The sequence below is a fragment of the Paramormyrops kingsleyae genome, chromosome 24, assembly GCF_048594095.1.
Source record: "Paramormyrops kingsleyae isolate MSU_618 chromosome 24, PKINGS_0.4, whole genome shotgun sequence".
Lineage (NCBI taxonomy): Eukaryota > Metazoa > Chordata > Actinopteri > Osteoglossiformes > Mormyridae > Paramormyrops > Paramormyrops kingsleyae.
Window position 1 is genome coordinate 25054716 of NC_132820.1, and position 19510 is coordinate 25074225.

The 19510-nt window shown below is 40.9% G+C and overlaps 1 protein-coding gene and 1 pseudogene across 3 annotated transcripts; one reads left to right on the forward strand and one right to left on the reverse strand.

Moving 5' to 3' along the window:
* The first annotated feature begins 4499 nt into the window (after positions 1-4499).
* Positions 4500-8131, forward strand: LOC140582164 (uncharacterized). Of its 3 annotated transcripts, none has more exons than XR_011985080.1 (3): positions 4500-5320; positions 6607-7904; positions 7979-8131. XR_011985080.1 is itself a non-coding variant. In XM_072706195.1 (2 exons), exons 1-2 carry the CDS (start codon positions 5209-5211, stop codon positions 7557-7559), a joined length of 1065 nt encoding a protein of 354 aa, XP_072562296.1. In that variant the 5' UTR covers positions 4500-5208; the 3' UTR covers positions 7560-8131. The 3 variants fall into 3 exon arrangements, 1 of the variants encoding a protein (XP_072562296.1); XR_011985081.1 differs by having other exon boundaries at positions 6607-7893; XM_072706195.1 differs by having other exon boundaries at positions 6607-8131.
* Positions 8132-11850: 3719 nt separating this feature from the next.
* LOC140582582 (U2 spliceosomal RNA) lies at positions 11851-12030 on the reverse strand (annotated as a pseudogene).
* Positions 12031-19510: the final 7480 nt, after the last annotated feature.

Below are 19510 nucleotides of genomic sequence, written 5' to 3' on the forward strand. Positions count from 1 at the left end.
CGTTCCCACCATCATGCACACATAAACAAATGTTCACCCATTCGCCCAATATGAAGACACACAGAAATGAACGCCGTACACACACTCACACTCCCCATATATACTCTATACTCCGAGATCCGGGCACCACCGCCCCCAGAGGGGCAATCCGCCACCAGACCTCGGAGATGGATCCCTTTTTTTTCCTCTGGCGTGGGGACAAGAAGACCACCCCGGACCCCGCAGCAGCCGAGAAGCCCACCAGCCCAGACCCCAACCGGACGGCCAGCTCAGATTATAAGAGGAAGATTGAGGAACATCTGGACAGCAATAACAGCAGGCAGGTGTGGATGGGTGTCCAGCATATGACCAGCTATAGGACCAGTACCGGTGATGTGGGGGGTGATCTAGCGCTGGTGGAGGAACTCAATCACTACTTTGCCCGGTTCGAGGTGGACCACCCAGAGACAGACGGACTCCATTCAGAAACCAACAATAACCCCATCTTCACAGTAGGGGAGCACGAGGTGAGACACACGCTGAAGACTGTCAACCCACGGAAGGCAGCTGGACCCGACGGCATCTTGGGACGCGTGCTGAAGGATTGTGCAGACCAACTGGCTGGGGTCTTCACCAGGATATTCAACCGGTCTCTGTCCCAGTCCACTGTACCGCTCTGCCTGAAATCCTCTATCATAGTGCCTCTGGCCAAGAAACAGACCATCACCAGTCTTAATGACTACAGGCCAGTTGCACTGACTCCCGTGGTTATGAAGTGCTTTGAGAAGCTACAGATAGTCAGGAACCACATCATGTCATTCATTCCTCCTATGTTTGACCCACACCAGTTTGCCTACAGAGCAAACAGGTCTACGGAAGACGCTGTGACCACTGTTCTCCATACTGTTTTGTCTCACCCGGAGCTGCAGGGAAGCTATGCACGGCTGCTCTTCATAGATTTCAGCTCTGCGTTCAATACGATCCTCCCCCACACTCTGATAACCAAACTGAAAGACATAGGACTTCCTATGAGTGGGCCCCTACTACTCCACACCCATCAGCATGAGCACTGGCTCTCCACAGGGCTGTGTGCTGAGCCCCCTGCTCTATACCCTATACACCCACGATTGCATTCCTGTCCACCACAGTAACAACATTGTCAAGTTCGCTGACGACACCACTGTCATAGGGCTTATCTCGGGGGGAGATGAGTCTGCCTACAGGGACGAGGTGGAAACACTGTCAGAATGGTGTAGTAATAACAACTAGCTCCTCAACACAGCAAAGACGAAGGAACTCATCGTGGACTTCAGGAAAAAGGCAGACAACATCCAGCCACTCATCATAAATGGGGACTGTGTGGAGAGGGTCTCAAACTTCCGCTTCCTGGGAGTCACCATCAGTGAGGACCTGACCTGGGGGACACATACTGCAGAGGTAGTGAAGAAGGCCCAAAAAAGACTCTACTTCCTGAGGGTTCATAGGAAGAACAACATCCCAGAGAAACTGATGGTGTCCTTCTACCGCTGCACAGTAGAGAGCATCATGGTCTACTGTCTCTGTGCATGGTTCACCAGCTGCACAGCGGGACACAGAAAAGAGCTTCACAGGGGGCCCCTACTACTCCACACCCATTGTTGTGCACTGGAGAATTGCACTTTAATTTCGTTGTACAATGTCTCATTGCTACAATGACAATAAAGATTCTATTCTATTCTATTCTATTCTTCTCAGCCCCCGGCTCCAGATGGCGAGCAGAGAACGGGGGTGTGAAAAGACCCCATGCTTCCCTCCGCCCACTCAGATGTGGTGTTGGTGTGTGTTGTTCTAAAGTGCTTTAAAACAGGGGAAGGGCATGGTGCTTGTGATGTGTGATTGAGACACAGGTGGTCACGGGAGGACAGAGGAGGAATACCTCCCCTGCCCCCCAGCGACGCACATGCACCTCAAAGCCCTACATGTGTGTTGGGATGACGGAGTAGATTTAGTAATTTATAAACACATTCATAACTAATAATAATGAATCCATAAATCATTATTCTCATCTGGAATGCACTATACTGTAGATGCCCTCATAATGCATTATGATGGTCGGAATAATACAGCTTTCTACTGCATTACAAAAGTATCTATAGTGCATTATAGATGAGAGCTTCATAAGGCAGTCATAGTGCATAATAAACATGGCAATGTGTTATGCCCTTTTAGAAATATAGCCGTGTTTATAATGCTTCATGAATGCATTATAATGCATGGTCAATGTGTTTAAAAATGACTAAAACAAAAAAAGATGTTACCAAAAATCATTTATGGTTCTGCCTGTGATGCTATCAACACTCAAGCTTTTCTGGTCAGTGCAATTTATAATTGTTCAGACAGATAATAGTCTACCATGTGAGCGATGCTCAGGTCACTGATCAACACAAGTTTGTCAGAAACGGACTGACAAGATTTTTTAACGTTATGACAAAAAACTATACACACAAATATGTAAAACGATCATGTCCATTCATTATCCCATGTGCCATTTTACTACAAGCCATGGCCACATAGGCTATGCGGCAAACCTAGCTTCAGCCTCTTACCAAGTGAGCGATGCTAGCTAATTGGTGACACAAAATTACTGTCAGTACCGTGGCGACAAGATTTTATCATACGACAACATAAAAACCACACACATTATCAAATAACGGTCATGACAATTCATTATTTAGTGCATAATTACAGGGAACGTATGAGAGACAAAAGTCTGTCAGTTCGCTCTCGTCAAACAAGTGAAATGGATGCTAGTGATAATGTTACTATAAGCGAGCTGTTATGAAAACACCTGGCGGTATAACTGTAAATTTATCCTGTAGTTCTACATTTATCTCAAACATGTCATTCTGACACTGATATGTCTTCAAGCCATCATTAGTGGCTCCCTCATCTGGCCTCAGTAGTGGTTGCATCCCAGAGCCACCAGCAGCCTGCTGGTCTTGGTGGCACCCCAGTGTTTGCTTGTAGAGGAGATGCTCAGTGGCAGTGATGGTGGGAGTCCCAGATGAGACAAGATGAGCACAGAGCTGTCCAGCCCATTGTTGCCAATGGTCACATTCTACCAGAATGCCCTGACACTAACATCCAAACATCCCAACGGACCCCAGTTATCCACTGTAGGGAAACTGAATAAGAAGCCTTTACCTTGGGCAGAAAATGCTTTGTTTGTGTAGTACGTCTTAGTGACAGAGTACCAATTAAGTTGGAAAATATGCAGTGAAATATCTAATGATATCTGAACATTCAAACACAGCATACAATTCAGTTTGCAAATTTAAACAATTCTATTTAAAAGAACAGTTTAATTTCAGAGCCGATGGCCGTGTGACCATGAAATGAAATGCCGACAACATTCCTGGAGCCTTCAATTTAGCATACACAGTGCCCTCTACAGGATTCTGTCGAAACCGCATCCCCTTCAGCCTCGTTCACAAAACGTGCGAGTTGTTTTCAGCATACGTTTTTCTTTATAAATCCCAAAATCCTCTTAGATACGTACCTATGAATGTTTGGCATCTTTTTCGGTCACATGAAGCCTTTATAAATGAATTCCCGATTAATGCCTCTACATGGCTAGTGTTGTAATTGTATCATTAGAAACACATGAAAACATCTTAATTGCGTTAAGGTATGTAACGGTATAATCACATGACAAAAGATAACTTCGTGACTTAGCAAACTGCATGGTAGTTATATTACTTTAGTGTTGCTGCTGTGACAGTGCCAGAAAATACAACTGTCTAATTGTACCTATCAGCGTACCTATAATATCACCCATTCATTGCGCCACGGTAAGGTCGGATGGCGTTACATCATAAACAGGAAATTAGGGGAACATGCTGCCTTTATCCATTAATATTTTCACGCAAGACAAAGGTAACGAGTCCGTTGAAATTTCAGTACCTTGCGTTTTTTAATTTGAAATGGTAATTAGTTACATTACTCCTTACAGACAAAAGTAGTGGAATTACAGTAACGCGTTACTACCAACATTGCTAGGTTTGCTAATGCTAAGGTTAGCAGTGCAGCCTTATTCTACTTCCTCTTGCAAGATAAGACAGCGTTACTGTCACTGTGCAAATACAATAAGATGTCTTTGGAGCAAGCCTGTTAAGGATAAAACCACAAGTAAAATACAATATGAAATAAAAGAAATATTCACCAACATTAAAGAAGAACAAAGATGAATAAAATACTGGTACTGGAAGCAAAGAAACCAGTAAAACATAGTCAGAGAAACATTGGAAAGCTCGGAACAGCTGCGAATGTGCCTCCATCATTGTTCATAATTCTTCAGTTGACGTTGCTACAGTGGAAGAGTGAAATGGCTGAAGATTAATTACAGCCCTGCTGCCTAACTGTCCGGGGGTCAGACAGAGCAGAAAATAAACCACCGCGGGAACCTTTCCATGAAAACTATTAATTAAAACCGATACCTGTACGTAAAACACAACATCGCAATAAGTGTATCGATCGACATATCCCTAGATTCTTAGGAATATTAGCACTACACCAAAATTTCCAACTGTGCTAAATATTCAGTTGTAAATCAAAACCACAAGTGAGATAAGAACGTCTCCCGCTCATTCCCCTCCATCAAATCTTCCACTAACTGAATGGGTCGCTTAATTGTCGCTATGAATTCTGGGAGTCTGTGGAAGGTCACGACCGCAGCTCTCGCGTTACTTGCTACCAGGAAGAAATTGTATTCAAATACTGTAATAGCGACCTAATAATTTTAACAAACGATCAAATTTTATTTATATATATATATATATATCTCAATTATACAGACACGACCTGTATTGTGTCATTCTACATCTTGTTTTGATAATATATTTGTATTGCGTAAACATATTCGATATACAGCCCAGCCACAATTGGTTTCTTTGTCACCCGGAAACTTAGCAACTGTGTTGTGAGCGGATCTGCAGCGCTTTTCTCTTTTTAAACGTGTCTTCTAAATTTGCGGTGCTCCTATTATTTTTCCGCGCTTTTGTTAATGTACATCGTGTGTGTTGTCATTTGGTTAACGTGTTTGACGACTTTGCAGCACGCTGACACTAATTGGCCACAGTACCATAGCAACCGCATCATAACAATTGTAGTTGCACTTCGAGTTAATTTGATTTGAACATTCAAAGCAGCTCAGATTTGCAGCTTCCCAGCGAGAGACAAGACGTGATCGAGATGTCTGCCCTGAACGCCACTGTGTGCCTCTGGAGAATCGACTGGCTCCTGCCAAATGGGGCAGTCAGTGTCCGGATTGCTCCGGAAGACATCCCCGGTTCAGTTAGCCATGGTAAGGACTGCAAAGTGATGCCCAGAATAGCTCAGCACTCGAAGAATGAAAGTCAGAATAGGGTTGGCTGGTCTTGTTGAATCTTGCAGTCTGTGATAACTATCTTATTTTGGAACTACATGTCTTAGGATACTAGATAATAAAACGGTTGACTTTTAGGCAAACGGTGATTTGTTACCATGAAGCAGTAAAAATACGGGGCTCTTTTCGGCATGTCTGCTGTATTGTATAATGAAATCAGAAATCAATAAAATCTGTCGCTGTGATGTGTGGATGGATGAAGTTTTAACTTCTTTTTTTTTTGACTGGCTATATTTACCATAATATAAGCTGCACAGAAATGGTCCTCATATTGTTTTAAAGCTATTGTCCAGCTCTATAGGTTGAACAAATAATATGCCATCCCCATACGAATAATTACCATGGGTTATTAAAGTATTAAAAATTCAATAACAAAACACCTGTATTTCAAAATTGATCAATTTTTTAAATAAATCTAGCAAATAATGTCATGAACATCTCCAGAAAATTTGGTCTTTGGTTTTTACGTTGTTGCTGAGACATCATTACTTAATTATGTGAAATGTCTATCAAAACCACAGTTCCTTACAATGCTGTTAGCAGTAGCAGAATAGCAGTTAGTGATCAAGGCATGGTACAGGATTATTATTTTTCATGACAACTTCAACTATTGCCAGAACTAGCTGTGGAAATCTAATTTAAATTACAACATTTCAAATTACTATCAAAATTGAATAAAAAGACAATATTGCCAAAGTAACTGGGAAAAAAAGAGAATTAATGGCACAGTCAGAATAGTTTATTTTCCTCTTAAGTTTACACCTTTGACTAGACACTGGCCTACTAAAAAGGGCCTTCATTTGTCAAAAAGCCTGAACAAAACAAAAATAAATAAACTAGATTGGCTTTTATGCTACTAGGGCGAGGAAAGCATTTCAACATTGGTGTAATAATGCATAAGTTACATCAGTTTCCAGTGTGGTTTTTCGCTGTTGTTCTGCATATCAGGGAATCTGTGCACTAACTGGTGTGTTTTTATAAGTCAAGTTCCCCTGTCGAAACGCAGGCGGCCCGATTCAAGACCAGCGCATAAGTCTCCCAAGCTTGCGTTTCCTGTATCCAATAAGATGGCAGAATTTTTCTCAATGTGCAATACTGACTGCCAAGTGTGATATCTGTGATGTATGTGATGTAGTTTTGTTGTAGAGTGACATAAGGATTCACTTTATTTAAATGTGCTGTCCCCTGTCTTTTTAACCCCAAAGGACGAACCAGCACCAGTGGTGGAGGCCATCGGAGGAAATGCCGCACTGGGCCGCCGGCACCCAGCTCCATCACCGTGTCTGCCGCCACTTCGTCTGCTCCCTCCCCGGTGGCAACCAGCAGGGGTCAGCAGGGCTCAGGACGCCGTAGAAATACGGCGGGAGGCCGGTCAGGACGTAGAAATTGGTGTAAAAAACAAAAGGGGCCATTTACAAAAAATTTACGGAATCTAGTACGCTTCAGTAACTGCAAATTGGGAAACCCGTTTGACTCAACCCAAGTGGGTGAGAAGATCCCGTGTGAGGATCTCACCCAGAGTGACGATGAGGTTGCAACCATCCTGTGTCGCGCTCCATCTATGTCAGAGCCTGAGCCTGAGCCCTGCTCACCGGCCTTCTCCTCCACTTCATTCTTAGTTCCGTCACCCATCCCATCCTCTTTTGTCTCCTCTCCATCTCCATCTTTTTTTACAGACTCTCCTCCTCCGTCACCACACGTAGTCTCACATGTAAGCCCAGCCCCACATCCATCTTCAGCTCCGGCCATGGTTCATCCCACCCCTCCGTATCAGGTTCCAGCGCACCCCTCATCTCAGCTGGTTACGGGTCCGACACCCCCATTTATGTCCCCTTCTGTTGTTTTTGAAAAAATGGAAAGATTCAATAAGTTGCATAACTATTATCTTAGCAACTACCCTAAAATGACCTATGAGGCCAAGTGCTTAACTTACCATTGGTGTATTCAGTTTTGGAGTGAGTTTTTAAATGCAATTTCCATCTGCAAGCAGGGGAGGGACCAAAACCTAGAGGCTCACTACACGTATGTTGACAATTGGGTTGATGAAGCTGAGGTGATATTTCCTAATGATGCGCTGGACCAGCTGAGTGCCATCCCCGGGGTCCTGGAGTTGGCTGTGGAGATGGGCTATCTGTGTGATGTAAATAGTTTTTCATAGAACCTGTAAATAATTAGGTGAGAGATCTCACAAGTTCTTAGGATAAGATAAGATTAAGATAGTTTAACCTTAACTTATCCTAAGTTTGTATGACATAAGATTAGAATAAGATAAGACTAATATAGGTTAAAATAAGATTTTGTATAACATAAGGTAACATAGAATAAGATAAGACTAATATAGAGTAAGTTAAGATAAGGTTAAGATAAGATTTTGTATAACATAAGGTAACATAGAATAAGATAAGACTAATATAGTGTAAGTTAAGATAAGGTTAAGATAAGATTGTATAACGTAAGGTAACATAGAATAAGATAAGACTAATATAGAGTAAGTTAAGATAAGGTTAAGATAAGATTTTGTATAACATAAGGTAACATAGAATAAGATAAGACTAATATAGTGTAAGTTAAGATAAGGTTAAGATAAGATTGTATAACGTAAGGTAACATAGAATAAGATAAGACTAATATAGAGTAAGTTAAGATAAGGTTAAGATAAGATTTTGTATAACATAAGGTAACATAGAATAAGATAAGACTAAGATATAAATAAATGTGGATTATTTTGCATTTGGTTTGTGTCTGTGTGGTTATTTAAAACATTGTGAAGTTTGAAACAAAATTTGATTAGCTTATATAATGGTTGGTTAAACTCATGTACATGTAGAGAATTGTAGTGGACTTGCCATTGAATTAAAGGTTTCTTCAGTTCTCAAGTGCAATGCAAAAAACATAGAGGGGCAATTCATTAAATGATGCAAGCACAGGGACATGATTTTGGTGTTAAACCCAAATTGCATGACCATTCTGCCGCAAATACAGGCCTTTAAGGTTAAAGGTGCCATCCAACTCTACTTTGAAAACTTGTGAAACTGATAAAGTACATGTTTCTTTGTTTTCTGCACATGCGTCCACCAAACGGAAGGGGCCTGAGAGTGGCATTAAGAGTCTGCAGCTGTATATTATTATTATTATATATATAAAATTATATTTATATTATAATATAATATTATATAAGCTAATTTCCTAGATCCTTAAATTTGCAAGCATAGTGGTGACATAGTTTCATGGACAAAGAGCAAGTCCTAAATGACCAACAGCAAGCAGTTATGAAACAGGAAAAAGAGAGAAAGAGTCCGACGGAGTCACCACTAGATCCAGTACCAGGGGGGTCAGCCACGTTTCCGTGAAACGTGATATATTGCAGTTTCTTGCATCGCGCTGGAACCCCAACCTCGCTCTTAGGTCACCTAGTTTAGACTGGACGTTTGCGAGCGGGACTCTGGGCAGGGGCGGGCGATGTGCTCGTTTCCTCAGTCTGTTTCGGACGCCGGCGTGTGTCCCACAGTGCTTCTTTGTTCGGCGCCGCGGGGTCATGCGGCCGTGTCCTTTGTTTGGTTTGTTTTACACAAACGTAAAAGCATGGACTATACCCCTAAAGGGAGGCCTTATTGAAATAATATGGATCATTTAAGGCCTGCATTCAAATATTACATTAAAATGACTAAATTAAAATTATTAAGTTTACCCATCTTTATCACTCTGCCTTAAACAAAGGAGACGCCCGAATCTCCTCGGTATACAGAGTACACTTTAGATGGGCAGTAAGTGCATTTCCCTGCCACTCCAGGGAAGCCGGTGTGGATGTGCAGGCTAGCTGTTTGGTCCCTGTTTCAGGTTCATGCGGCAGCATCTGCAAAGGCGGCCTGCTTGTCGTGAGTCTGGCCTTTTCCTCTTTTTCTCCATCTTCTTCTCCACCCGTTTCTTGGCAGCCTCCAGCTCCTTCTGGAAGATTTCTGTCTCTGCAAATTCATCTAAGGCCATTTTGGGGTTAGAGAGCCCCTCAGCAAAAAATGTTACGTTTGTAAACAAAAATCAGGTAACACTACTTAAAGCCATTGCTTTAGCAATTTATAAACACATTCATAACTAATAATAATGAATCCGTAAAGTATTAGAAACGTGGCTATAATTATTTATCAAAAGGCATAACACATTATACCCATGTGTATTATGCATTATGAATGATTTATGAAGCTCTCATCTGGAATGCACTATAGATACCCTCATAATGCATTATGATGGTCGGAATAATACAGCTTTCTACTGCATTACAAAGGTATCTATAGTGCATTATAGATGAGAGCTTCATAAGGCAGTCATAGTGCATAATAATCATGGCAATGTGTTATGCCCTTTTAGAAATATAGCCGTGTTTATAATGCTTTATGAATGCATTATAATGCATTGTCAATGTGTTTAAAAATGACAAACAAAAAAAATCATTTATGGTTCTGCCTGTGATGCTATCAACACTCAAGCTTTTCTGGTCAGTGCAATTTATAATTGTTCAGACAGATAATAGTCTACCATGTGAGCGATGCTCAGGTCACTGATCAACACAAGTTTGTCAGAAACGGACTGACAAGATTTTTTAACGTCATGACAAAAAACTATACACATAAATATGAAAAACGATCATGTCCATTCATTATCCCATGTGCCATTTTACTACAAGCCATGGCCACATAGGCTATGCGGCAAACCTAGCTTCAGCCTCTTACCAAGTGAGCGATGCTAGCTAATTGGTGACACAAAATTACTGTCAGTACCGTGGCGACAAGATTTTATCATACAACAACATAAAAACCACACACATTATCAAATAACGGTCATGACAATTCATTATTTAGCGCATAATTACAGGGAACGTATGAGAGACAAAAGTCTGTCAGTTCTCTCTCGTCAAACAAGTGAAATGGTTGCTAGTGATAATGTTACTATAAGCGAGCTGTTATGAAAACACCTGGCGGTATAACTGTAAATTTATCCTGTAGTTCTACATTTATCTCAAACATGTCATTCTGACACTGATATGTCTTCAAGCCATCATTAGTGGCTCCCTCATCTGGCCTCAGTAGTGGTTGCATCCCAGAGCCACCAGCAGCCTGCTGGTCTTGGTGGCACCCCAGTGTTTGCTTGTAGAGGAGATGCTCAGTGGCAGTGATGGTGGGAGTCCCACATGAGACAAGATGAGCACAGAGCTGTCCAGCCCATTGTTGCCAATGGTCACATTCTACCAGAATGCCCTGACACTAACATCCAAACATCCCACGGACCCCAGCTATCCACTGTAGGGAAACTGAATAAGAAGCCTTTACACTGGGCAGAAAATGCTTTGTTTGTGTAGTACGTCTTAGTGACAGAGCACCAATTTCAGAGGCCATTAAGTTGAAAAATATGCAGTGAAATATCTAATGATATCTGAACATTCAAACACAGCATACAATTCAGTTTGCAAATTTAAACAATTCTATTTAAAAGAACAGCTTAATTTCAGAGCCGATGGCCGTGTGACCATGAAATGAAATGCCGACAACATTCCTGGAGCCTTCAATTTAGCATACACAGTGCCCTCTACAGGATTCTGTCGAAACCGCACCCCCTTCAGCCTCGTTCACAAAACGTGCGAGTTGTTTTCAGCATACGTTTTTCTTTCTGTTTTGGTCGCCGGCTATCATCCAACAAAAGGTTCATTTCAGCTCTCCTAATCTGACATAAACCACACTCACAAACACTTTCGGGTTACTGTGCCACCGGGAAGGGATGGACTCCGGTCGGGATGGGTTTCCAGCATTTCCTATCCTGGCTGCTCTTTAGGGACAAACACAAGAATGGAGTCTAGTGATCACACCGGAACCTGACTTACCTGAACGGAGATGTACGGAGCAGACTCTCATATGCGCGGGGATGCTCTGGAATGCAAGGTCTTTACGCCCCACCGCTAGAAGCTACGCCATCCGACGCCATTTCGTCAACTCTTCCACTTTTGCTCTTGTCTTTTCCAATCCAGAAAAGAAAAGAAACGTATACCGGTCCTGAAGACCGAAGAGAGACCCGAGTCGATATGGGGCCGCCGCTTAGCGGGTCGCCGTTAGCCGGGCCTCCGTGACGCCCCCGCTCGGAGTAGAATGCCCAGGGACGTCGCAGCCACCGGCGTCCTCCCTGTCCTCCTGTCCTCTCAAAAAACAGCAATCGTTTAAACAAACATGAGGGGAAATTCAAAAGGGAAAGATGACGTCATGCCTTACCTCAGCACAGCTGCCCACCGCACAAACGACAGCGTGTCACCTTACTTTAAAGAAAAAAGAAAAACGGCGGGAAATGGGGGCACGGACAGGGCCCCTCCCTCACAGCACATGCGGCTAATTACCTGGCCATCCAGAGGCACTCAGTCTATTAGTCACCCATTCAGTCAGTCAGTTCTGCCTTTCAACAACAGGGGGCAGTAGAGGTGCACCGTTCCTGGAAGCACTGCAATACAGAGTCGATGCCTGGAGCAGACGGGGCAAGCCCCACTTCCGACTCCCTGTTTCAAAAATCCGTTTAATATGCAGTGTTGTGCCTGAACGAGTTCATTGAACGATCGTTCATGAACTCGTTCATATTCTGGGTGAACGTGAACTGAACGTGCTGTATATCTGCCTGATGAACGTGAACGTGAACGCGCTCATTCTGGCATTTATGAACGTCGTTCTCTCGTAGTTCAATTTTGTTCTAGAGAGTGCCAGATTTCCATGGAGCCAGGCAAAATCCCGGCTATAACCACTGACTGTACAATATCTAGGATACAACCGCTACAACACAATCTAAAACGGGCTTTATTATACAGGGGGAAAGACCAGATCTGGCAACACCAGCCACCACAGAGTCGCACCGCGCATGCGTCATTAAATTGCGAAGGATGAATGGAGGCAAAATCCGATGAAGGCAGCGGCACTACTTCTGTCTCAATGATGAATGAAACTTCATATGTCCACCTAAAAGAATTTTTTGAAAAGGTCAGTGATGATCCTGGTGGGAAAAACCTTACCTTTTTGTGTAAACTGTGCCCGCCGGGTCTCAAGAAGCAACTCCGCACATCAACAACGTCAACAGCAAACTTGAAACGGCATATTGAAATAAAGCACCCGTCTAACCTTTTAAGGTATGTGCAGGTCACTAAAAAATCAAAAGACAGATCAATTTACTCAGACTCCTAGTTCAAATACAAGGCAGCCCAAACCTATGTGTGTAATATGGAAAGACAGATCCTGTTCTACCACCCAAAACCAAATAACGGCGTACAGTAACGGCAGCTCTGTTATCTCCCAGCCGCAGCTGGACAACCTGGATTTGCAGTATATTGTTGGAGACCTGCAGCCTTTGAGGAAAGTGGAAAACCCAGCTTTCATAAACTTAATAAAGGGGTTGCAGCCATCCAAAAAGGTGACATCAAGAAAAAAAGTACAAACACTGCTGAACAAGAAATTTGAAGAAAACATATGTGAACTTAAAACTAAACTCTCTGCGGTCGATGCTGTGTGCACAACAGCAGATTGCTGGTCAGCTGTGAACAAAGCATTTATGGGCATCACTATCCACTGACTGAACAAAAATGATGTTTCTAAGAGACATTCTGCAGTCCTGGCATGTCGGCGTATTAAAGGAGCACATACACATGATGTATTGGCAAAATTATTGTCAGATGTCAACAAAGAATTCAAAATCCACAACAAGGTTGTGTGTACAGTTACAGACAACGCTTCAAATTTTGTCAAGGCGTTCAATTGTTTTGGGATGGATGTGGCTATTGATACTGAACAGCCAGAGACAGTGGTCCACTTTGATGAAACTAAAAGTGAAGATGACAGTGAACCAGAGTCAGCCTTTGCTGCTGCCAGTGAGAACTCAGATGAAGATGACCAGATGGAGCCTCATTCTCTCTCAGGTCTGGATCATCCCTCTCTCCCCCCTCATAGAAGGTGCATAGCTCACACCTTGAATCTAGTGGCCAAAGATACAGAAAAAGTAACTGAACCACATTACAAAACAATGTCGAGAGCTGTTTTTGCAAAAGCTTCTGCTTTGTGGAATCGAGTTAAGCGAAGTCCAAAGGCTTCTGATACTGTGGAGGAAAAGCTTGGGATTAGCTTTATTGTGCCAAATGACACAAGATGGAACTCTGTATTTCTTGCCATGGAGAGACTGTCTCGCATAGCAACATTAACTATCAGGGCAGAAATAAATGTGGCTGAGGTCCCCCCTGCAAATGATGCCACTCCCCTACATGATGCTGATTCTGCACACTGTGAGTGATGAGTTTGGCTTTCGCCGATTCTCTCCACATGAAGTCAACTTCATTCACAAATTTGTGGACGTGATGAGGCCTTTAGCACTTGCATTAAACATCCTCCAAGCAGAGAAAAACATCTTTCTTGGCTACCTGGCTCCAACCATCGTGCAACTGCAATGTCTTATGAATGACCTGTTGGATGAGAGCATGAAGCAGACTGCTGCAGAGGGTCTCATTACATGCCGTCCCCTTATAGAGAGCATCTTGCAGTCACTGAGTACAAGGCTGGCAGATCTTCTGGAGAAGAGGGAGCACATACTCTCCGCTATGCTGATGCCAAGATTCAAGCTAGACTGGGTCCAAGATGAGGAAAAACGTGTGCTGTACAGATTGATGCTGAAAAGAGAATTTCAAACCCTCAGCTCTAATAACTCAGCTGCAAGAGACTTAGGTCAACCCCAGTCCAGTGGTGAAATGGAGAAGAAAGATTCTGCAGCTTCATTCTTCAGATTTAACAGAAAAACTCCGGTTTCTCATGATGTTAAAATTTCTTGTTTCGTCTCATTCAGGCCCAGGAGAAACCGACTGGGAGATGCCAACTTTGAGAAGCAGCTGAACTTGAATGCCAACAAAAAGATCTGAAGGTATCTTAAATATTGTTCTGACCTATTTATTGGGCTATAGAAGCACAATGGAGATGAGTGTGTGGGTGTGCAGAGGTGAGCTGCATGAAAATAACAGAGCATATCTTGTTTTTACTGGAAGCAAGACACAGCAGACCTAGCAGGGAGAGACCACTGGGACCAGTGACAGAGGATCTTCATTCAGATAAGGGGTTTTCAAGCTGGATAGAAAGTAACACTGTCCTTGGCCCAGCACGTGTTGGACTTTTTTTTTCCCCATTGATGATTATTATTATTATTTGAGTCATTTATGTCCATGGCCTTGGACTCTGATTGACTCTTTTTAAGTTATTGAGGGATTTTTTTGTTTAGTTTTTTCTCATTCATTTGGACTAAATATTTCACTTTTATTACCCAAGTTCTAGATCTGTTCTTTTTCTTTGGGCAAACAACTCAGAAAAAAATACATTCACAAAAAATTGAAAAGTGACTTACTGAGAAGAAAATCAATGTTTAAATGTTTTGCGCTTTGAGGTACATCCTTGTTTCCTACCTCAGCCTGGTTCCTACCTCAGATTGTTTCTTAATTCCTCATTAAAAAAACCATTCAAGCAGCACGTTCTTCCTCATGTTTCTGAGAATATACTGTAGGGTGAAAGCTGCAGCTGGATACGAGTGTGGACTGAATGGGGGGCAACAACTGGAAAATGCCAGTATTCTTAGGGTAACAGCTTGCAGCAACATACTGGAAAAAATAAAAGAACTATGAACTAGTTCATTTTGGAACCTGCGAAGTTAGTTAAAAAAATTTGAATTATGAACTATGAACTGAACTAGTTCATTTTAAAATATGTGAACTGAACTTTGAACTAGTTCATGTAGAAAATGAACTTTCCCAACACTGGGCCCTGGAACATGCTAGCAGGAACCGGCAGACAGATCAGGGATATCTCAGCCCATTCTGAGCTCCATTAATCCTTAGGCTGTGGCTGGTTTTAACTGACTGTCAAGACAGTGTTTTAAGTTTCTCTAGTGTGGATGTATGGGCCAACATTACAGTGCAATTTGCAACAATGTCCGGCTCTCCTAATGCTCATGTCTGCACTCAAACACATTGCAATTAATGATTAATGAGCTTCTTACTTTCTGGTGGGCTGGGCCGGTGGCTCCCTGTCCGGTGTCCTCTGGTGGGGCCCCTCATGGGGGGGGGGGGGGGGGGGCTGTTGTCCTGGTGCTGAAATAAATGGAATTGAAATACTGCCCACATCTTTACAAAAGCAGTTTCAATCTCTGATGCTAGAACTACTAAGCCTGCGCAAATCTGCGTAAATTCCCTACACTGTAAAAAAAAAAGGTTCAGCCAACTCAAAAATTCAAGGCAACATGCTGCAATACATTTTTGAGTTAAGCTAGCCAACTCAATTACAGAAGTTTAACAAACCTATAGACAGAGGTTCAGCTAACTTTGACTTCAGAGTTAAGGCAACACTGTAATACAAGTTAGATTAACTTAGGTACAAAGTTTCAATAAACTTGGATTGTTAAATTGTCAACACTATTTTGCAAGTTCGATTAACATAGGTACAGAGGTTTAGTCAACTTTGTTTGAGGAGTCAAATTAAATACCTCCTGAGACCCAAGGAAAAAAATGTCCTTCAATTGTAGGTTATTTGTCTTTGGAGGAAATAAGACATCTTGCAATTTAGATTTTTTCAAATTTATTCTTATTTTAATTTCACAGCATGTCCTCTTTAGTGCACAACAAGAATAAATACGTTTCCCAACATCAGTGAAAAAATAAATGCAAAAATACAAATGTCCACTACAATGGACATAAATGATTAGGTCGGGTCTCAGGAGGTTAAATAAACCTGCCTTGTTTAGGTGACATTTTAAGAGTTAATGTTTTCATTAACTTTTTTAAATAGCAAGATTCAAGTGTAATATTTCAAGTTGCCTTGTTTAGAGTAATAAAAAACTTATATTACCATTAGAACCCACTGAAAAAAGTGTCACAAGTTTCACGTAGGATTGATATATAATTTTCTGTAATGTGTTCAACTTTAATTTTTTAGCTGCGCCATTTTAATATGCGCACAAGAAATCATGAGGATCAGAAACGCCATCCCAGATTTACCCACCATCATGAGAAAGACTCTGACCAAAAAGGACCTTAGAGCTTTTTTTTTTTTTTTTCCTCCCCTCTTATATTGAAGTTTTGCTGGCTCAGTTCTGACTGATCTTGGAGATTAGAGAGCTGTGGTCTTGGTGGTTTTGTAGCATGTTGACATCAAGACAGATGAAAAACTCTAAGAGACGTACTGGGTGTGTCTCCAGAATGATATGTATTTGATTGCAGGTCCCGCCCTTCGATGATTAACATATTTAGAAAGGTTTCAGGACAGTTTCTGTGCAGCTCGTGGTACCACCCACTCCCCTTTAGACCAATGGTGCTGGATGTATATTTGCATAGTATGATACAGTACTGCCTTTGACTTAAGATTTTTTTTAATCCACCATGATTGTGATGAATAGGGCAAGAGAACAAAAACCACATAAATGGCTTCGGTCTGCTTGCCAGTGACTAGTTCAGATGGAGTATCTTCTATGGTTTAGAGAAAACGATATGGAAAACAAATTGCTTTGTTTTTATTCACAGCCAAGACACTCTAGGAAATGCATCCAGACCATATGTACCTCCATAATTGATATACTTTGAAAGAATGAGCTGCAAAGCATGATAAGATTTCTTGGGGGATGCAAACATCAGTACTTAGACCAATTAGTATACATCAATAGCTAGCAAATGTAGCAAAGACTAATATCAGTGCCATACCATCCTCAATCGTGGTGGGTTTCTAAAAATTAAGCTTAATGAAAATCTGAATATTAAATGAGCAAAATGATTTCATTGGTTTTCCAATCCAAGTTGTGGTCTAAAGACAAAAGGTACTGTTTCTGGCCACTGTATCTTGTTTATAGCTATTTATACAAGGATGCAACAATGTGTTGTAATAAAGTAGACTGTTGCAGTAAACTGGCTTTTGGGTTATTTAGTTCTTTCAAATTATATTTATTAGTTGAGAATGAGCAGTTTTATTGGTTTTAAGTGCAAAAATCTAATGTATTAGATTGACTACTTTAAGTTGAACTGACTTGAAAAAATTATATTAACCAAACTTGAAAAAAGTTTGAAAAAATGAAGTAATATTTTAAGTTGATCCAATGTTTCCTTTTTAGCCTATAGGTTCTAATGGTAATATGTTTTTAGTACTCTAAACAAGGCAACTTGAAATATTACAGTTGAATCTCGCTATTTAAAAAAGTTCATGAAAACAGTAACTCTTAAAATGTCACCTAAACAAGGCAGGTTTATTTAAATTTAATTTGACTCCTCAAACAAAGTTGACTAAACCTCTGTACCTATGTTAATAGAACTTGCAAAATAGTGTTGACAATTTAACAATCTAAGTTTATTGAAACTTTGTACCTAGGTTAATCTAACTTGTATTAGTGTTGCCTTAACTCTTAAGTCAAAGTTAGCTGAACCTCTGTCTATAGGTTTGTTGAACTTTTGTAACTGAGTTGACTTAACTCAAAAATGTATTGCAGCATGTTGCCTTGAATTTTTGAGTTGACTGAACATTTTTTTACAGTGATAGGTTAATCTAACTTGTATTAGTGTTGCCTTAACTCTTAAGTCAAAGTTAGCTGAACCTCTGTTTATAGGTAATTTGTTGAACTTTTGTAACTGAGTTGACTTAACTCAGAAATGTATTGCATCATGTTGCCTTGAATTTTTGAGTTGGCTGAACATTTTTTTTTTTTTACAGTGTGGGTAAAATTGTTCTAAAACATGTTACACAGCAAATGTGCCAGTGTTAAATTAACACTGCATGCTGTTTATATGGGCCCACACCATTCAGTGTTACCTATAATACTTTACAGTGTGCAATGAGTGTTGTTTTTACAGTGTTAATATTTCTTAAAACTCTAATAGTGTTCAGTTGACAACCTAGACTGTTAAGTCAGTTAGTCGCCACCTCTTCCTGGATTGCAAGCCAATATGGGTGGCACACAAGTACAAAATGGGTGGCCCATGTCTGCCCCATTTTAATATGCACTCATTTGAACTCATTTGGGCATTCAGCTGCTGTGTTTTACTAACCCACCATAATAAGAAAGACTTAGACCAACATTGCCTTTTCTAATTTAAGCGTGACTAATAGGTTTTTTTTTAAATTTGTATAAGGAAGAACCATTTAAGTTCATCTATGAACTGCTTGTGGTATTAATGTGTGTGAAATGTATAACACCAGCCACCAAACACAGATTACGAAGCATGCCTGTGTTCAACAGCATAACATAATTATTTAACAGGGCTGCGAAAAGGTGAGAGCTCTGGTAATGGTTGGAGTGCGTTTCAGCTAAAGCAGCCAGAATGGGTGGTGGCCTTATTGCTTTTAGACCAGAACTTGTGATGGAAGAACAAATAAAATCATTTTGCTCATTTAATATTCAGATTTTAATTAAGCTTAATTTTTGAAACCCACCACGATTGAGGATGGTATGGCACTGATATTAGTCTTTACCACATTTTGTTACCAGTGTATTTGGTCTTGCAATCTTAACTGTAGTGGTGCTTGTGATCTGGATACTTTACCTAGAGAGCCCAGGCTTAGGAAAGGAACAAAAAAAAAAATATATAGATTTTTCCATATTATTTTCTATGGAGGGCTAAGAGTGCCAACATTAAATAAATACACCAATAATTAATTAATTAAATGTGCCATGAATTGTTTAAAATGGGAAATATAAAGATAAATTATTACTTAAATGTGTCATGAATTATTTAAAATGGGAAATAAAAATATCGTTAATTAAATGTGCCATGAATTATCTACCATTAGAAATAAAATCATTATTAATTAATTATATGTGTAATTTACAATTATTTCGCTATTTATTTAATTTTGGCACTTTTGGCACTTTCACCACATCATGAATTAATTTTATCTGTCAGTGTGACCCATCAAAGTCAGTAGGCGGGACAAACAATGATCTATCTGGATCTTGTGCAGCCGATTGTTTTGGTCTGAAGCTGTGTCATTTCCAACATGGCGCTACCAATCATGGACCAGGCCCAATACTGCGCATGTATTCACATTTTGCGGCAGACCGTGATTCAGGGCATGAATGTCGTGTATCATC